This window comes from Drosophila mojavensis, unplaced genomic scaffold (assembly GCF_018153725.1).
Source record: "Drosophila mojavensis isolate 15081-1352.22 unplaced genomic scaffold, ASM1815372v1 contig_136, whole genome shotgun sequence".
Classification (NCBI taxonomy): Eukaryota; Metazoa; Arthropoda; class Insecta; order Diptera; family Drosophilidae; genus Drosophila; species Drosophila mojavensis.
In genome coordinates this window covers 30,811,722-30,830,000 of record NW_025318667.1, presented here as the reverse complement: position 1 = coordinate 30,830,000, position 18,279 = coordinate 30,811,722, and the positions used below count along the sequence as shown (strand labels likewise).

The 18,279-nt window shown below is 35.6% G+C and overlaps 2 protein-coding genes across 6 annotated transcripts in view; both read right to left on the bottom strand.

Moving 5' to 3' along the window:
- The window catches only part of LOC6586265 (phospholipid-transporting ATPase ABCA3), a 19,375-nt gene extending 12,117 nt beyond the window's left edge, over nt 1–7,258 (bottom strand). For 2 of the 5 annotated variants that reach the window (XM_044009328.1, XM_044009344.1), the window contains exons 1-3: nt 7,157–7,258; nt 6,985–7,021; nt 1–158 (exon numbers count right to left, since the gene is read on the bottom strand). The exon at nt 1–158 is cut by the window's left edge and continues 100 nt beyond it. In XM_044009328.1, coding sequence (XP_043865263.1) covers nt 1–112 — 112 coding nt within the window. In that variant the 5' untranslated portion in view covers nt 113–158; nt 6,985–7,021; nt 7,157–7,258. Of the gene's footprint in view, nt 159–3,074; nt 3,266–6,975; nt 7,120–7,156 lie in introns of those variants that run through there. The other 3 variants (XM_044009332.1, XM_044009337.1, XM_044009341.1) reach the window with 3 other exon arrangements.
- A 1,057-nt stretch (nt 7,259–8,315) lies between these two features.
- On the bottom strand, nt 8,316–17,773 carry LOC6586264 (phospholipid-transporting ATPase ABCA3). The gene is made up of 12 exons (XM_044009362.1): nt 17,243–17,773; nt 16,575–17,169; nt 15,668–15,811; nt 14,370–15,605; nt 13,734–14,013; nt 13,154–13,667; nt 11,663–12,348; nt 11,467–11,605; nt 10,011–10,193; nt 9,297–9,956; nt 9,169–9,234; nt 8,316–8,701 (listed from the first exon to the last, which is right to left on the bottom strand). Exons 1-12 carry the CDS (start codon nt 17,458–17,460, stop codon nt 8,443–8,445), a joined length of 4,980 nt encoding a protein of 1,659 aa, XP_043865297.1. The 5' UTR covers nt 17,461–17,773; the 3' UTR covers nt 8,316–8,442.
- Between the last annotated feature and the right edge of the window lie 506 nt (nt 17,774–18,279).

Genomic DNA, 18,279 nt, shown 5'->3' with positions numbered 1-18,279 from the left:
AGACGATAGGCAGTAACAACTCAACAAATAGTTGGATTTTATGGCTCCATTGCAGAACCCAGTTTTTCCAAAGCAAAAGCTTAAATTTTGTCCAGCTCGAAACTTTTTCCATAATGCTTTATCCCGTCATATCCTGATATTATCTAAACGTGCCTAAGCTGAAGAAAAATATTATATTCATATCAGTAAAAATTCAATTAGTCATTACTTAAAACTACTGGTTAAGAGCACTTTATGAGTCTTGACTCATTGTCAAGTGGTATATTGTTTTCGGTTGATTTCCTGATACTTCTCCTCCTTTTAAAGTCGCGTGTAGTCGTAGCCCCAAAGTATGCTTTATATTCGATTAGAGTGCTTTAAAGTCATTTTTGTAGCTCTCCTTTCTTCGTAAACTTCTTTAAATACATACAACCCGGATATTGAAAGCATTCGCGAACGCAACGAACTTGTCCCTATACAATAGATAAAGCTGACACAATATGGTATATATGCAATTATTTATGACGCTCGTCATAAGTTTCCAGGAACATGTGTTGCTCGCATTAACTATTGGATAGATTAATAAGATAACACTAAACTAAAGTTCCTAAAGGGCAAAATATCATAGCATGATTATCATTTACATGCCATTGATGAATTATTGATTTCTGTATTTTACAGAGTATATATAGGCCTATCACTTATGAAAGAGCAGAGTATCAGAGATAATATATTTGTAGAAATCAATGGATTACAGGACAATTCTGAAGAATGTGAAAATATGTCGGGTGCAGTAAAACAAAATATACTTATACAACTAAAACAAGTGTAGGCCAAATGTTGATTGAGCGTGAAATGCCGGGTAATTGTTTGAAATAAATGAGTGTCAACTAAATGATGATAACAGTTATACACTTCAGATAAGAATTAGCACAGAGTTAGACCCAACTGATATGGTAATCTTGATTATATTGTTATTTGATGATAGTTATGAGTTACACTTATACATAGGAAAAGCGTACCCATAATATCTTGAGTCACTATATATGATGCCCACTCATAAAGTGAATACAGTAATTAGCTATAACCAAAATCTGTCTTTTTTTATCACATTTTCCAATAAACTTAGCAGATCAATATTGAGATTGGAAACACACAGTGCAATCCAGCTATCACACATAATCGTTAAAAGAGATCAAGTCAGCTGATACACTGATAAGTATATACTGGTCTACGTATAGCTGTCTAGCTGTCAAATCTGACCAAAATTTTTCGTTTATAAAAACCATTGTGATTTTTAGCATCGAATATTAATTTAAGAAACAAAAACGTTACTAAAGCTAGAATACAAAGAGAAAATAACAAAATATATATGTATATATTTATATAGAAATATTTTTCTTGAATATTGTTACTATGAAATCTCTAATCTAATCTAAGCATTGATAAGATATTTATACAAATATCCAAACAGATGACTTTGTTGGCAACAAAAAATCGATAGATGTAAGAAAATTTCGAAGTTATTATTTTTATGGGAACATTTTTAAACTGAACGCCTACCAATATGATAGTTATACTTGTTGTATGTATTCTTATACTCATATACGAAAGTGAAATGAGTTTTGTGCAACGTCCGCCTTGCTATCCGTCCGTATGCCTGTCTGTCTGGCCATATGAACGCAATTTTTTCGGTCGCTATTGAAGCTAGAGACTTGAAATTTGCAATATATACGTGTATATCTCCGATCTATAAAGGGCTAAAAATTTCTGGAACCGCCCACCAGGTGTGTGACGAAAAGTTAAATTTTGCACGTGAGCTAATATTACGATTATAAAAATCGATTGAAGTTATGTCTAGGCTTGCTAGGGGCGCGGCAAATCGGATCTGAAGATAAAGTGATTCTTCAATTTCTGCTGGGCACTTTTAGCTAGAGACCTAAAATTCAATACATATGTATACGCGGTTAACCACCCAAGACCAAGAAGTTATGGCGTGGCTAACCGCAAACGTTTATATCTCATACAGTTTAAAAGCTAGAAGCTTCAAAATTAGATAGTTGAGTTACTGGTAACCTCCGTTATCGATAATCCAAAAATAAATGTTAATCCTCTTTAGGGTCGTGGCATACAAAAAAAATACCCAGTAATCTTAACATTTTTTGAGCGTAATTACGCTACTGGCTCGTTCTAAGAACTGGCCAAATATTATGTGTCTACGCCTACTAGGGGCGTAGCATATATGGAAAAAGTGCAATGTCTACAGTGTTATAGCTAGAGACTCAAATCTAAGCGAATAAATTAATTATAAATATATATAAATATATTTATATACAACATATTTATATGCATATTTGTATATACCAATTGAGAGTGCAGCAATTTAGAAAATGGGATGTGAATGAGTATTCTGCTGTTGGTAACGTCCGACTGTAACGTCCTTAGTCTATTATATATAATTAATTGGATTGTTAAGATTTTAGATTTAAGTGAAATTGTTTCAAGCCTTAATCACTTGATTAAGCAAAAAGTTTGGTCAATCGCTTATAATACAAAATACTAAAGAATATTTAATATTATCTGATTTATCACCCATATCTTTTTAGGCAATCACCAGCAATGCTTGGCGCTTTTACCTATAAAGCTCTGGGTTTTTCTGATTTCGGAATAATACTCTGAAAGAATTAGGGGTTTCTTCTTTGGCATGCAATTAATTATTTTCTATATATTTGTTGGTTAATGTAAAATGAATCCAAATTCAAGTTCCTAGCTTAATAATGAGTGTTTAGGTTTTATCGGGAGCGCCTTAACGAATATATTTTTCAAATTTGTAAGTCTCTAGCTCGACGCCCATCTAGCGAGATGAAAGACGACCAAACAGCAAGCTGATCTAGAGCTATATCTAGAAATATCTAGGACCAATAAATATATATAGTCTTTGTGAGTATGTATAAATTGCTGAAAATATAGAGCCTCATGACTTTTAGGGCTAGTAATATAATATAGATATGGATAACTCAGATAAAACTTTGATGATACATAGAATTCCCAAAGCAAAAAATTATGTATCACATTTTGTGGAGACTTTTACACACCTTTTCGCCGCTCTATAAAATTAATTTGGTATGACTCATGCAACTGCTAAGCCCCTGGTAAATATTGCAAAAAAAAAAAAAAAAAAAAAAAAAAAAAAAAAAAATGAAGCACAAAGTAATCAAAAGAGCACTGAACTAGTCCTAGATGGGTTAGAGAACACGACCAACTGCTCGGCAGTACTGGCAAACGCAAACTAAATTGCTTGTGAGCCAAGTCGCGTCTCTTCCATATTTTATCAATTGTTCCGTAATAAATACACAATCTATATGTGTATAAATTTATATATATGTACATACAAATGCATATAAAATATATATACGCAGAGATATGGCATTTTTTGCCATGCGTCGGTGAGCTATAAAAGTGTCAATATATGGGCTAAAACTGATAAACTCCAAGAAATCGCCCATTATGTCTCGAGTGGTAGCGCGCTTACAACCTAATATAAATTATCTACAGATAACGATTTTTGGTAGATTTGGCTTATGCTCTCAGGGAGGGTGTATTGCCTTTGAGTCATGTTCGCTAGCTCGTCAGTTCTTAAGCTTAGCCAATTTGCGACAATATTTGCAGATACACAATTTATTCGGATGAACTTTCAAGATCCATAGATCCCTACCAAGCCCAAAGCCATCTATCTGTTTCTGTACTAAAACGACTACGAGTACGAGTATTTCAACAGTGCTCTTTCTTCCCATTGAAATCTATTAAAATATAAGAAACTTCAATTTAAAGACAACCCGTTAACATCCACTCAATCTTTAATTTAATTGAAATAGTTCATATAGGAGCTCAACTCAAGCTATGCATAGTATTCAGTTTGATGCACTATAAATTATTTTGCTCTAGACCCTTTTTTTTATTTTTCAGAAACAGTCTATGCAAAAATGTATATACCGTTCTGCTGTTCAGACAGGGTATACAAAGAGATTAGGGAATTAATTGAAATATTATTAGCGTACAATATGACACATATGTAGAGCAATCTATATAATTTGTACAATTCAATGTAATGCATAAAACCAAAGGTTGTATCTTCATACGGTCGGACCCAGCAAGCGACTAGTAGCGATACGTTCAGCGCTTTAACCTAAGAGCAGATATACATATGTAAATTTATATGTGCTAGCGATACCACTTATGTATATATAAGTATGTATGCTCGTAAAGAGATTACGGCTATTCATGCCTTTCCTCTCATCGATCCCACGGCTTAATCACGCAGACAATCATAGTTCGATCAAGCATATTATACGTTGTTTATCATTTGAGTGATGTAGCTGCGGGCCAAGATAGGCAGAGCGTGAACGCCCGAGCTAAATAAAATAAGCATATAGTGTCTCATTCGCATTTAACTTGGTAGCTCCAAGACATATATTATGATATATGGCTATTGATAAATCATAAGGTAATGTATTTATCATTAGATAACATACTATCTTCCTCAAAATGTATCTACGTACATAATATAAAATGTTTTAAGTGGACAGTGAGCAGTTTTATATAGATAAAAAGATATACGAACTTAATTTGCTGTTAAATTACATGCCTCATTTAGAGCAGATCAATAAGGAAGGCGTTTCTTCGATTTTTATACCTTGAACCCATTGAAAATGGGTTATCAGAATATAATGGTTTTGTTAAAAGTATGTAACAGGAAGGAGGCGTGGCAGACCCCACAAAATACATATATTCCGTCCGTCGATCTCAGATGATATAAGAGCTAGAGACTTGAAATTTGTATACCCTGAACCCATTGAAAATGGGAAATCAGGGTATAATGGTTTTGTTGAAATGTAACAGGCAGAAGGACGCGTGGCAGACCGCACAAAGTATATATATTTTTGATCAGGGCGACGAGCTGAGTCGATTTGGCCCTGTCCGTCCGTCCACCTGTCCGTATTTTTGAACGCGTCGATGTCAGGAGATATAAGAGCTAGAGACTTCAAATTTTTTTAAATGTCCGTGTAAACAATTCATCCCGTTATTTTTTTTATCGATAAAAAAACATTATCGAAAATCAGTTTTAATATTTTATCTCCTACATCTTTAAAGCAAGAGTCTCCAAATTTTAAATGTATACTTATATGCATTTTATACAATTTCGATTTTTGTTAAAATTTACCCCCACCTCTATTTCTACCCCCTCGCCCACATATTTGTAAAATACGTATTTCATATACTAGTGACTTTTGCTTTGGCAAATGCATATACATGTTATAATCATTATCTGACAGTTTCATTCAGTTGCTCGAAGGGCTCAGGAGATCTCGTAGTCGAGCAGTCTTGAGTAGAGTTTTCTTACTTGTTTTAAATATAATTTACTGAAGAAAATATATTACATATTTTAATATATTCATGTATGTATATACCATTTCTCTGTCGTTCAGTACTTCGACAGGGATCGGAAATAATTGTTTCTAAAAACGCTTCTTAACAATCTAAATCATTTAATGAGTCACGTGATGCTGGGAAAAGTCATGCGAATGAATCATATCACAGAACTAATTGAGAAATACTACATACATATGCACTATGTATGAGTATATATTTAGCATTGGAGTGAAATGGAATCTTTTCGCTCTATTGTACTAATCAAGGCAAACGTATAAATATGTATTCGAATTTAAACTGCCTTGTAAAGGTATAGACCCACTTCATACATACAACTATTTACATATACACACAAGCATTTCCACGCCTTATCAAAGTAATGGTTTAGTCCACCTAGACATCAAATTTTATAGTTCCTATTAAAGCTATTTTTCTAATGGCAACAATTATGTATGTAATCAATCGGTCTGCTTTTTATTAAACTAATGGCCGATTCTGTCTGTACTTTAACGGAAACAATCAACAAATTCATTATATTCATTTTTAATTTTTTTGAGAGAGTTTTTGCGTAATGAATAATAATTATGTCCCGTTATGGATTAATGCGCATGTGTCAAACATACAAAAGATTCGCGAAATAAATCCGAGAGAAACTGTGCCCAGGACATCTTAATTTTGATTACTTTTGCATTAACTATTGTCAATTAAATCGCGCGCTAATCGCTTATCGCCGATTTAATTTTTTTGTTTATCAATTTTTATGATTGAGTATTATTGTTGACATTTATTATAATTCATAATACTCCACAGTACACAATAATAACGGAAATCTTGTGTTATTTTCACATACTAAACTATTGAGTGTGACGTCATAAATTACCCCACGAGAGAGACTACGGCTGCACTTCGTGTATTGTTTTTACTCTCTCGTATATTAAGCAGTAGCTTCTAAAGAAATGATCGCAAGTAAATGCCAATTTGTACAGTAAATTAATTGCTTGACCAATTTCGTTAATATGCAATGTCATCGTGACAATTTCTAAGTTCTAAAGGCAATCGAACTTAATATTGAATGTATTTATGTATATATTTATTATTCAAGCTCACGCACAACCACACACACACGGTCACTTCCGTATTGGTATGCTTCGCTTATATAGCATCAGCTGTTCAGCGGGTGCATGTTCCGTTAGATGCAAAATGTAGTTATTAAAAATAAATAAACTAAAAATAGAATTATTTTGTTGAATTCAAAGAAATATAACGAATATGTGTCATAAAAACAGAAAACTGGCTAAAAAATAAATTTAAAAAATAAACGTATTAACACATACATACATACATGCGCTACACACGCATACACATGGATTCTTATTGTGATTCATATGTATGTAGTTTGTATTTATTTGCTCAATTTTATTTAGAGGTTGATACGACGTCATTCAACGGCTTATCAGAGTTTTTTTGTTTTGGTCTTATTCGCGAATGTTCACACACATGCACACATGGCTGATTACGTACATACATACATATTTGAAACAAAAAAATGGACGAAAAGATACGTACGAACAGTACCTCTATCCGTTATGAATTACTGCCGCCGAGTAAACAGCTGTGAGCTCCATACATACAGACGCACATAAACACATACGCAGGTATAATAAAAAAATAAATAAAAAATATTAAAAATGTCATTCAAATAAATGAGCAGAGTGCTCCCTTCTATGGTGCACTTTGACAAAGTCACCTCTAAAAAGCCCGCGCGCACCAATTTTAGCCAAAACAGAACACAGCAACGAAACAAATTCCTAAAGAAAAACAATACAGCTGTGCACAACTAACACACTGTAATGTGTGCTTGCCATTTCTCTGAGTCAGCTGAATGTCGCAAATAAATATCGCTTATCGTCTATCGACTAGTGTGACCGCGTATTTCAAATGTGGAAAGTCAAGTACAACGGACGGAAACGTTTGCAGATTTCAATTATTGGTATTTGTGGGTGTTGTTCTTTTTAGATTTAGGAAATTGTGTATTCATTAAAGTGGAAGGCTCCAGTACCCTATACTTAATTTGAAGTTAGTTTTTATTTTATAATAACTCTGTCGTATAACAGATAAGTAAATAAATTTATTTACTTACCTTAGCAACCACACATTGCGCTCGCTGGTCAAGCTACTATTGAATTAGTATTGAAACGATTAAAAGGTCGAATAGCTGCCTGAACACATGTCTAATGCCATAAATTCTCAGTCGATATCCCATCAACAATTCAGTAAAGTAACATCAACTTTATAAAATTTTAATTTGCACGTGATTCCATAATATTCACTCGAAGGTCAAAGACATACATACATATGTATGTACATATACATATACATATGTATGAATATACCTTTGAGCTGTTTTTCCCCAATTCATTGCACAGTTCACAACAGTAAAACGTGGAAAACATATGAGGCGACGATTTCAAATAATTATTACAAATGTACGAGTAGAGATAGTCATGCAGATAATAGCTTTTAAAATGTATACAATTAAGGAAACTTTCAATTCTTTTTCAAAAAAGTATGAGACTTTTTCCATAAATTAATTTAATGACTTTATTACGTATGAATTGAATTGAATTCACAAAAAATATATATTGTCAAGATCCACATATATATATATATATATATATATATATATATATATATATATATATATGCATACATATACACATATATGTGTTTTTATTCTAGTAAAAATAGTTGATGAATTCCATTTCTATTAGTACTTAAAAATGAGTAGCTAATCAAAAATATTTTGAATGTTTCCCTATGAACGGGGTCAACTCGCTCAACAACGGCCTAAAAATATTACTTGGCCGTTTAAACCATTTAGAAATGCTTTGCTTAAGAACACTCAGTTAAATAACATCAATTTATTTCTACCAACTTACACTTACTCATAAACTTCTTCAATATACAGGTACAAAATGTTTATATATACATATAATATAATATATATATATATATATATATACGCTGTTAGTGTTAATGATGCAAGTGGGAAGTGAATTTGTTTGTTGATCGCCTAACCCTGTTATCATTTTCCACTTTCGGCTCCATGTTACGCTTTAGTTCGGCTCGTGTCTCCTGTACCTGTGCAATCACAACATTCAAGTTCGCCTGATAGATGCAGTAGTCGTAAACGTTCAGACGCACCTTGTTCTTCTCCAATGCGCCATATAGAAACGAGTAAACAATATGACCAACAGGTATATAATACTTAAACCAATTATGCATATGGCCACTGTATCAAAGAATTATAAAATACGATATTAGATAATATAATATAAGTTTTAATGAGTTTCTAATTCGATGAGATGAGATATGCATTAAGGAAACTAAACTAGGAATATTTCCAATCATTAAAATTAAAATCTACTTTAAAATCCAGACTATTATTATTAAGAAAAACCCGGTATTTTTTTTTTTTTTTTCAATATAGCAAGGTGTAAATTAAACTAGATTAAATAAATTTAAATTGCAGTTCTTCTTCTTTTAAACTAACCTTGCCTGTTGACAGTTGCTTTTCATGAATTGAAATTTAAATTAACATTAAATCTAGCTTTCTCCCTCTCCCTACCTCTTATTTTAAAAACAAATCGATTCACGTTTAATATAAGTATAACCTTTCGAACTTACTTGGTCTACTATGATAAATGTTAGAAATAAAAATTTAAAAAACCGAGCAATGTATGAAACCATTTTACTTACACCAGCTCCGATTTATCATGAAGAAAATTAATGAAACGTGCCAAATTCTCAACATCTTTACGTAAACTGTGGATAAATTAAGTTTGCTCACATATGTCGAGTTAGAATTGCTCCTTGAAAATACTTACTTAGCCTCCGATTCTTGTTTGGTAGAGCCATCGCGAACTAATCGCACCTCTAGATAAAAGCCATGACTGTATTTGTAGCGTAGGTATTGCATGCTGCCAATAGCAAGCATTTCACTGTCCTGAAAGAGTACAATGAAATCGGCTAGCACCTTGCACTCTAGTTCGTCGTTAGATGCAAATATAATAGTTTTGCCACAGTATCGTAAGTAGCGTAAGATATTCCATATTTCTCGTCGCGTTGTTGAAGGCATGCCACTTGTGGGCTCGTCCAGAATGAAAATCTTATTGTAGGCAACTAGGGAGAGTGCAACATTTACTTTCCTCCGCTTTTCTGGGGTCAAGACACCGCACTTGCGGTGCATCCAGCCGGTCATGTTGAGCATTAGGCAAATATCATGAATTTTTTCTCTGATCTTGTCCTCTGGCACGCCCCGTATCATACAAAGCAAACGGATGTGCTCACGGGGTGTTAGCTCGTTAAGTAGCCCGTAATGCTGTGGACAGTACCCGACATAGCCTAATATGGTGTCAATATCGTATTTGAAGTCCAGACCCCTGACGTAGATCTCGCCAAACGCAAATCCATCCACGCCAACTAACTGCCGTATTAAATGACTTTTGCCAGACTTTCGGGGTCCAAAAATGCCCATACTCATGTATCTAGCAGGATCTATGAATTAACCTCAATTCTATTTTACTCATTGAAACACTCACTTGTTTAAGGCAAACGAAACCGTATTCAGCCTGTTGCCCTTGGCCGGTATTTTCGCCTCAACCTGATCAACCAGAAACACCGACTGCTTGCACTTACTCATATCCGCCTCGGCGATCTTTTGCTTCACATCTGCCACGTCGCTGTCATCGAAATGGTAGGTTGCTGTGCGCATATTATTCAAGCTATGGAGACGTACAATGTAAATACATTCATTGACATTGAAGTTAACTAATTCCAATCTTATATAGCATCTTCGGACAAAACCCCTAATTCTATATGTTACAAAGATTAATCCAGTTATAGAACCAAGCAATTTTCTGAACTTCAAAATATTGTGGAAGCCAATTAATTTCTCTAGCAACTATGAACCATAAGCGTATATTACCACCTCCATCTAAATTGTATTAAGTATTTATGCTAAAATTCTTTAAAAATTCAAAGACCGCACGCAAATCATTTTACGGAACTCTAACGTATAACATTCAGGCTTAAATCGATTTTATAATACAAAATCAACAGAAAGCCCAAAGTCAAATATGTTATCGAAAGATGCGAACGAATGTGAAAGGTGAGCAAAATTTTAAGACACGTAGACATAAGTATAAGTATAATAATGAAAAAACGGTGTGCTCGACCTAGTCGCAGTACTTTAGATCAGATGGCGATCAAACAGGTCAAGATTGTCATTCATATCATAATTGGCAATCATATAAATAAATAAATTTTAACAAAAAACTAAATTGTATAAAATGCATATAAATCTACATTAAAAATTTGGAGACTCTATCTTTAAAGTTGTAGGAGATGTAATTTTATAACTGGGTTTCGATAAGGTTTTTTATCGATAAAAAATAACAGGGCAAGTTATCGATTTTGAAAGCAAAACTCGATATCTGCGTGGTATACACGGACTTTTTACAAAAAAATTGAGGTCTCTAGCTCTTGTATCTTCTGAAATCGACGCGTTCAAACATACTGACAGACGGACGGACGGACAGACGGACATGGCTAAATCAACTCAGCTCGTCGCCCTGAGCAAGAATATATATACTTTGTGGGGTCTGCCTCGCCTCCTTCTGCCTGTTACATACATTTCAACAAAACCATTATACCCTGATTTCCCATTGAAAATGGGTTCAGGGTATAAAAACAACTTAATGTCGTATACGCAATATATTTTCCTCGATCATATTAGAATTGATATTTATCGATTTTGAAACTGTAACTCGCTTTATTTCCGCACAGGAAAGTCATCTTTTGCAGATGAGACAGATTTATATGCCCATAGTATATACATGTATATATATGTACATATGTCTACACACTACAGACGAATATTTTTTTAATTGACTGCAGGATATATGGTTTTAAACAGACGCACATAGAATAAAGCCTACAAAGCTTCATAAGATCATATCGAGTGGAGCATAATAGGCAGTCAGTTAGTTTACTTACTTTTTGGATGAATGAAACTTCTTTTCCTTGCGATGCAGTTCGATCCAGAATATTAAGAGTAGTGCAATTGCCGCTGCCAGTATCATAAAGGTCAAAGCTGGCAATATACCAGGATCGGACCATTGAAAGTATGTATTAACTGTGAAATAAAATAACAATGAGAGCTGCGTTTTTCAACTATATGGAAAGTACTTACAGTTGCAATGGGGCACCATATCGTGCATGTTGTGGGGCTGGCAGTTTTTAACAGCCGCACACTTTGTCTGGCACAAACGCTTCTCCAGGCAACGTATGTAGATGTTGCTAATCCCGTCAAGCAGCGAGAAACCTGGCGACAAGCACGCGCCATAAAAGAAAATTACATTGCTATTGGCCACGTCCCAGTAGACAATGTAGAGCACCAGGCCTGTGAGGCTCTGAAACAGGACAGAGACGAGAAAAGCGCGCACAATAGACCTATTTATGTACATGGATACCACATAGGTGATCGGCAGGGCGGCCAGCCCATAAATAAAGAGGAGCAACAGCAACATTAGATTTTCAATAATACCAAAGTCACCAACGTTCGTGCAAGCCACAATAATGACAATTATTATCGAATAGATGAAATAGGTCAATATATCCCAGAGCAGACTAACGCCCCAATATATTTGCAGTCGTAGGCCTGCGATCACCTGCAGCACGCGCAGCCGACATATCTGCTCCTCCACCATCGGTATTATGAAAATTGAGATAACCAAGGGCAAAATGCAACCAATTGCGAGTGGAGCGTTGATATGGGCTATCTCATTGTCCAGCAGATTGATCTTCATGGTTAGCGGGGTCGGCATCGGATGGCTTTCCACTAGGGTCGCATAATCCGTCTTATTTGTGTACGATAATCTGCAAATGATTCCAAGGAATAATAATAAAGAAAACAAGTAAGAAAGCTGAAATCAAGACTGCTTGACTACGAGATCCCCATAACCCTTCGAGGAACTGATATTTCAATATTTCGGGTTTTTCTGCTTACACAAGAAAAACACACTCACAGAATCACATAGGCACGCATAAACAGCAACTGCAGTGTAGATTGATTGTTTATGCATTGGCCAAAGCACAAGTGTTTGAAGTACGGCATTTACAAATGGAATGGCGAGGGGGTGGATTTAGGGGGGGGGAAGGGGGTTGTTAAATAACAAAAATGGAAGTTCTATAAAATACATACATATGAGTCTACATTTAAAATTGGGCGACTCTAAATGTGTAGGAGATAAGTATTTTAATCGATAACAAAATATCGGGATTATATATACATTTTTTGAGAAAAATTCGATATGCGCGTGATATACACGGACCTAGGAACAAAAATTTTAAGTATCTTCTAAGATCGACTGGTTCATACGTACGGACAGACGGACGGCAAAGGTTAAATAGACTCAGTTCGTCGTCCTGATCAAGAATATACAATTGGGAACAATTAATATAAGCGAATTCAAAACCGTTGGAATGGAAGAATTTGTAACACAATAGCACAGGTGTGAACAGATGATTGGCATCGCTTAGATGGTAAAGTTGTAAACATAAATATTGAAATATGGAAAAACTCGAGCAATCATTTAGGTAATGTTTAGGAAATACTTTAAGGAAAATTGGAATAGAACTGCAATGGAATTGAGCTTTTGAATATCACACTGTCGATACTTACTGGATTATAATATTGTGCAGTAGGTTCAGTAGCATGGGTGCGGAATGGAACGTATCCTGACTAATATAGCCATTAATGTCCTGCTCTCCACCTTGTTCGACTGCGCCCAAGCTGGTCAGCTCCACCTTCTTGGACAAAGTATGTTTATATTGTCCCTGCTCACAGGAGAAAGAATTCGCATCAAAGGTGCGGGATAATCCATTGGCCTTCCTGTATGTTGGCACGTTAGTCACGGTTTTGATCTCAATGTATCCACAATCATTGATATTTGGAATTGTCTTCAAGAATTCCTCGCTACCTAGGAAGCCAATTGGTATTGTGTTCTTTCGCACATTGGGCACATTCAGCACTATTGCCAGTCGCGTGATAACCACGATAAGAATGAAGCATGAAAATATCATGACGACGGGCCAAACATTGGGTGCCGTATGGATCAACTTCTTAAAGAACATAGCGCGAACTTGTTGCTTTTTTAGCTGTTTCTTCGATACCACAGAGTACTTGAAGGTTTGCGCTAGTGAATGTGTATGCAATCGATAATCAATAGATTGCAAGCTTATTGATTTATTAATTTACTTACTGACATCGGGGATGATTTGCTGCTGCAGTCGAAACGATGTCGCAAGCTTCATGTAAATGTCTGACATCTCAGAACCCACAACTCGGACGTTCTCAATGCCCAGCTTTTTCCGATCGTTCTCCAAATGTATTAACATCTTCTGCAAACGTGGCCTATATCGTGCATTTATCTTATAGGTCAACGTGTCACCGATTTCATTTTCTGGCTCCGTCTCCGGTATGTAATTGGCTATGAACTCTGTTATTGGCGCATCAGGTACATGGGGTTTTTTGATTAACACCTGCCAAAATCAAATTTATTTCTTAAAACAATTTGATGAAACTCATAATTGTTCCCAAAAAATGGGGCCAAAAAAAGGAAAATTAACAAGAGAGAATACTATATTTCTACTTCTCATCTGTAAAGCTCAATTAACCTACTTTTGATGTTTTTATTTAATTGTTAAAAGAGATATGTCATTAAAAGGGACATCCCAGGGAAACTCTTCAGTAAAATTAATAAACAATGACTTGTGGTGAGGTAAAAATTGGTACTTCGAGCTATCCTAATATTATTGTAACTCAAATAGGGTCGTGTATCTGTTGGCTTATCATGAAAGCCTCTCGTTTTATATCATAAAAACAGTCCTCAACTTACCAGCTCAACACAGCTACTGAATTTGGAGCGTAAAAAGAAGGGAGTACCGCTGGCTTCTAGGACACCCATGCTTAAGATGCCAATTCGGTCGGCAATGGCTTCGGTCTCATCGATACTATAGGTGGCTATTAGAAAGGCATGGTCCTCCTTTTCGGCAGATACAATGTTCCAGAATATTGCCGACTCGCGGGCCGTCATATTCATTGTAGGCTCCTCGAAGACAATTAGTTTCGTATCGCCTGCGATTGCGCAACAAAGTGCGACCACACGTCTTTCACCGTAGGTAAGTGTATTGATACGCTGCCAGCGCTCTGCTATATGCGTTTCGATAATGTCTAACCACTTTTTGCACTCGGACTTATAACGATTCGAATCCCGATCGCTCTGCTTTAGTTTCACATGATAGTTGATAGTTTTTTCAATTGATAAATGCGGCGAAAGGCCATTCTCATAGCTTCGAAAATCCACAAATTTCCGACTGCGACGTATATCTTCATAAATATCCTCGCCCATAAATAGGATTTGACCTCGTAATGGATATTTAAGTCCACATAATACGCGCAATAGGGTTAACTTTCCGGATCCCATATGACCCAATATCACATAGATCTCACCCACATAGATTCGCATTGAGATGTTCTTTAAAATTTTGCGTTCAGATGTACGATGCGCTGTGAATATATGGCGCAGGCGGACTATCTCTGAACTGCCAACATCTCCAAACTCGAAATTGTGCCAGCTAGGCGTTCGACCCAAATGGATGGGGGTGTCATCCAAAGTGTGTTTTCGGCATCTGTTATACATCATACGCCTACTTAACAATCGTCCGGGCATCCGCCACTGTAGAATGCATAGAATACCTATAGAGACTAATATATATACAAGTCCAGAAACAAAAGGTGAAAGATAGTCTATAGGACGGAGGGTGCCCGGTTCATCAATCAATCGATGAATCATTTGCATACTATGCGGAATCTGATTGCTGAAGAAAATCATCAATATAAAGTACACATAAAGCCCGTGTAAGTCCCAATATCGCTTGAGCATTAATCCAAAGACGGCATAATTAAACGTCCAAATAATGATCGCAAAGAGTACCGCATTGACTACATCCCTAAAGATCTTTGCTATGATAATTCCCGTTAGGATCAGCTCCAGCGTTATAATAATCACAAACACGATTAATAGCAGCAATGCTATTGGAGAAAAGATCCCATCGACAACTGACCAATAAATCTGGAGAAAAAAAACTGTACCCTATACACATGCATACAATAAGAGATCTTTAAGAAACTTACAAATGTTGCGAACATTATTAAAAGTCCAAGGCAAAGAAGACGTAGCATCAGAACAAGCACTATGCAAGTATATTGCTTACAAAAACTATATCCGTAGTGCCACTGATGCGTCAGAACATTGTCCTTCATCTGTGCGGCCATATTCTATAAGGAAATAACAGAATTACATTATCTACAATCCAATACTCTAGACTTTCTCAATGCTGTAGATATATATCAAGATATTATAAATATGAAATTTAACAAGAGTGCTCTAGTCGAGACAGCTCAACTAGGAAATACCCCGTACCCTGTAAGCTGATATTCTAATCATTCTGCACTTCTCTTATACACACATGCATACACATGCATCTGCACGCACGCATAACTTCACGCTCTGCTAGCTGCGTAGTTAGTAGCGACTGCGCTTGGGCTGCGGTGTGTGCAATATTATAATTTATTTGTGGGAAACATTTCTCCTGTAATGAAATTTAGATCAAGAGGTTAAAATGTGTGTACATTCTAAAGCACAAGTCTCTAGTACCTAAAATTGGGGGCGCTAAAAACGAAATCCATTTTTCGATTATTTACGATAAAAAAAAGTTATGGGATGAGTTATCGAAATATATGATAAACTCGTACTGCGTATGCCATACACGAGTATGCATGCAAACTTTCAAGTCCCTAGCTCTTATAACTTCTGAGATCTAGGCGTTCATATGGACAGGCGGACAAGGCTAAATCGACTAATCTCGTCGCCCTGATCAAGAATATATATACCATCAATATATATATATACCAAGAATATGTATACCTATTACATGTGTACATTACAACAAAGCCATTATACCCTGATTTCCCAGGTTCAATGGGTTTAGAGTATTAAAAATCTTGAAAAGTTCGAACCACCTAGTTGTGTTAGACTCACCCGTATGACGTTTATAAACGGTAACAGATAGATAAAGTTAAATAGAAAAGATGGAATAGCGTCAAAGTCCATTGTAGAGCAGCGCTCGTTGGCTACACGGAGTCGCACATTGAAAACTTCCGTTTGGGGCTCTGTTGCTTTAGATGGATCTTGGCTTCGTAGCATGTGGAACCATGCCAAAAATACTTGATGTTGTAGCTGAAGGAAGCCTTCGCGTATGTACAAATCCTGATTTGCGTCATTATCCTTAGCATTATCCCGTTTTGAATTAACAACGCCTGAGCATCGAGTTAGCCATAGACGGTCTTCGGTGAGAAATGGACTAATCGTTCGAAATTCGCTGGGGAAACGTATCGATACAGAGAGCACCTTTGGAATAGCATCAGGATCTTTATCCAATCTGTCAAAAACAACAGCAGCCAGCATAGTGCGTTCATCAAATTGATTTTGCAAGGTTTCTGGATCATTATAGCCAATCGAATTGTTTAACTCCAGTACAGATGTCACGACATCGACGACGCTTCTTACAAATGCCGTATCCGGCGAGTAGGCCAGCTTATATTTGGTTTGCTCACGCTTTGAGTCGACCAGCCCCCTACCAGTTGCAACATTTGGACCTCGATTAAATGCACCTAGCACATGTATTGGCATATATGTATGTAGCTTACGTGAGTATATTTATATCATCCAGCTTATGGGATACGATGGTCTGGTCTCCCTCATAGTCAGTGCGACTATAGAGCGCTCTTTTTGAATAGGAAATGGGATTGGCAAGTATTAAAATCAACATTATGATAACGATTATCCATTCAAATAAAGTGCGCCTCCAAAGATCCAATTCGATTTGCACATTGTGTTTAAAGAGCAAACCAAATGTAGCCGGCATATTGTAACAGCTGTGTTTTTTACTACTATCAAAATTCGTCTTAGTTAATTAGTACATTTGTGAGCCACTCAATGCTAATTTTAAAAAAATTTTAGTATGCATCTATAACAAAATAAACTTGTGTAAATAATCCTTTTCTATATTTGACAGAAAGCGCACAGAATTCAAATTTATCATTCGATTAACCTCGAATTATTATAACAATCGGCCGACAATACTTGATTTAGAATGCAGAAATGCGGACATTAAAAATTTCTTAGTGTCAGTAATAAGATATTTAAAAAATAAATACTAATAATTATTAACTAAAAACATTGATTTGTAATACATCGATATCATAAATGCAACAGCATGTTGGTTGCGACAGTGTCTTAATATTGGCAACACAGATCTACAGCACTATCCAGCACTGGTTAGTGTCTACAGTAAGTAGTGCCGCAAAAGTATCGAAATGTATCGATATTTTGACCGAATTTTTCGATATGTTGTCGTATCGATATTTTGAGAGAAAATATCGATAGTAGCGATATATTGAGCATTTATTGTTAATATCAATATTCTCGTAAATTATCTTTTATAATGCTTATCTAAGTTATGAGTCATAACTTATGACTTCTTAATGGATAAAATGGCATACATTTCAAGAAAAGTTATCATATTGACAGTTTTTAACGAATCTCGTCTAGATTTAGCAAATTTTGCTTTCTGAAGATGTTGCCAGAATATATTAGTTTTTTGATAAAAAAAAATGAGCGTAATTTAAGAAATGTGCTTGTTACACAGTCAAAATCAACGCCAAGAGTAGCCATATTTTCGATA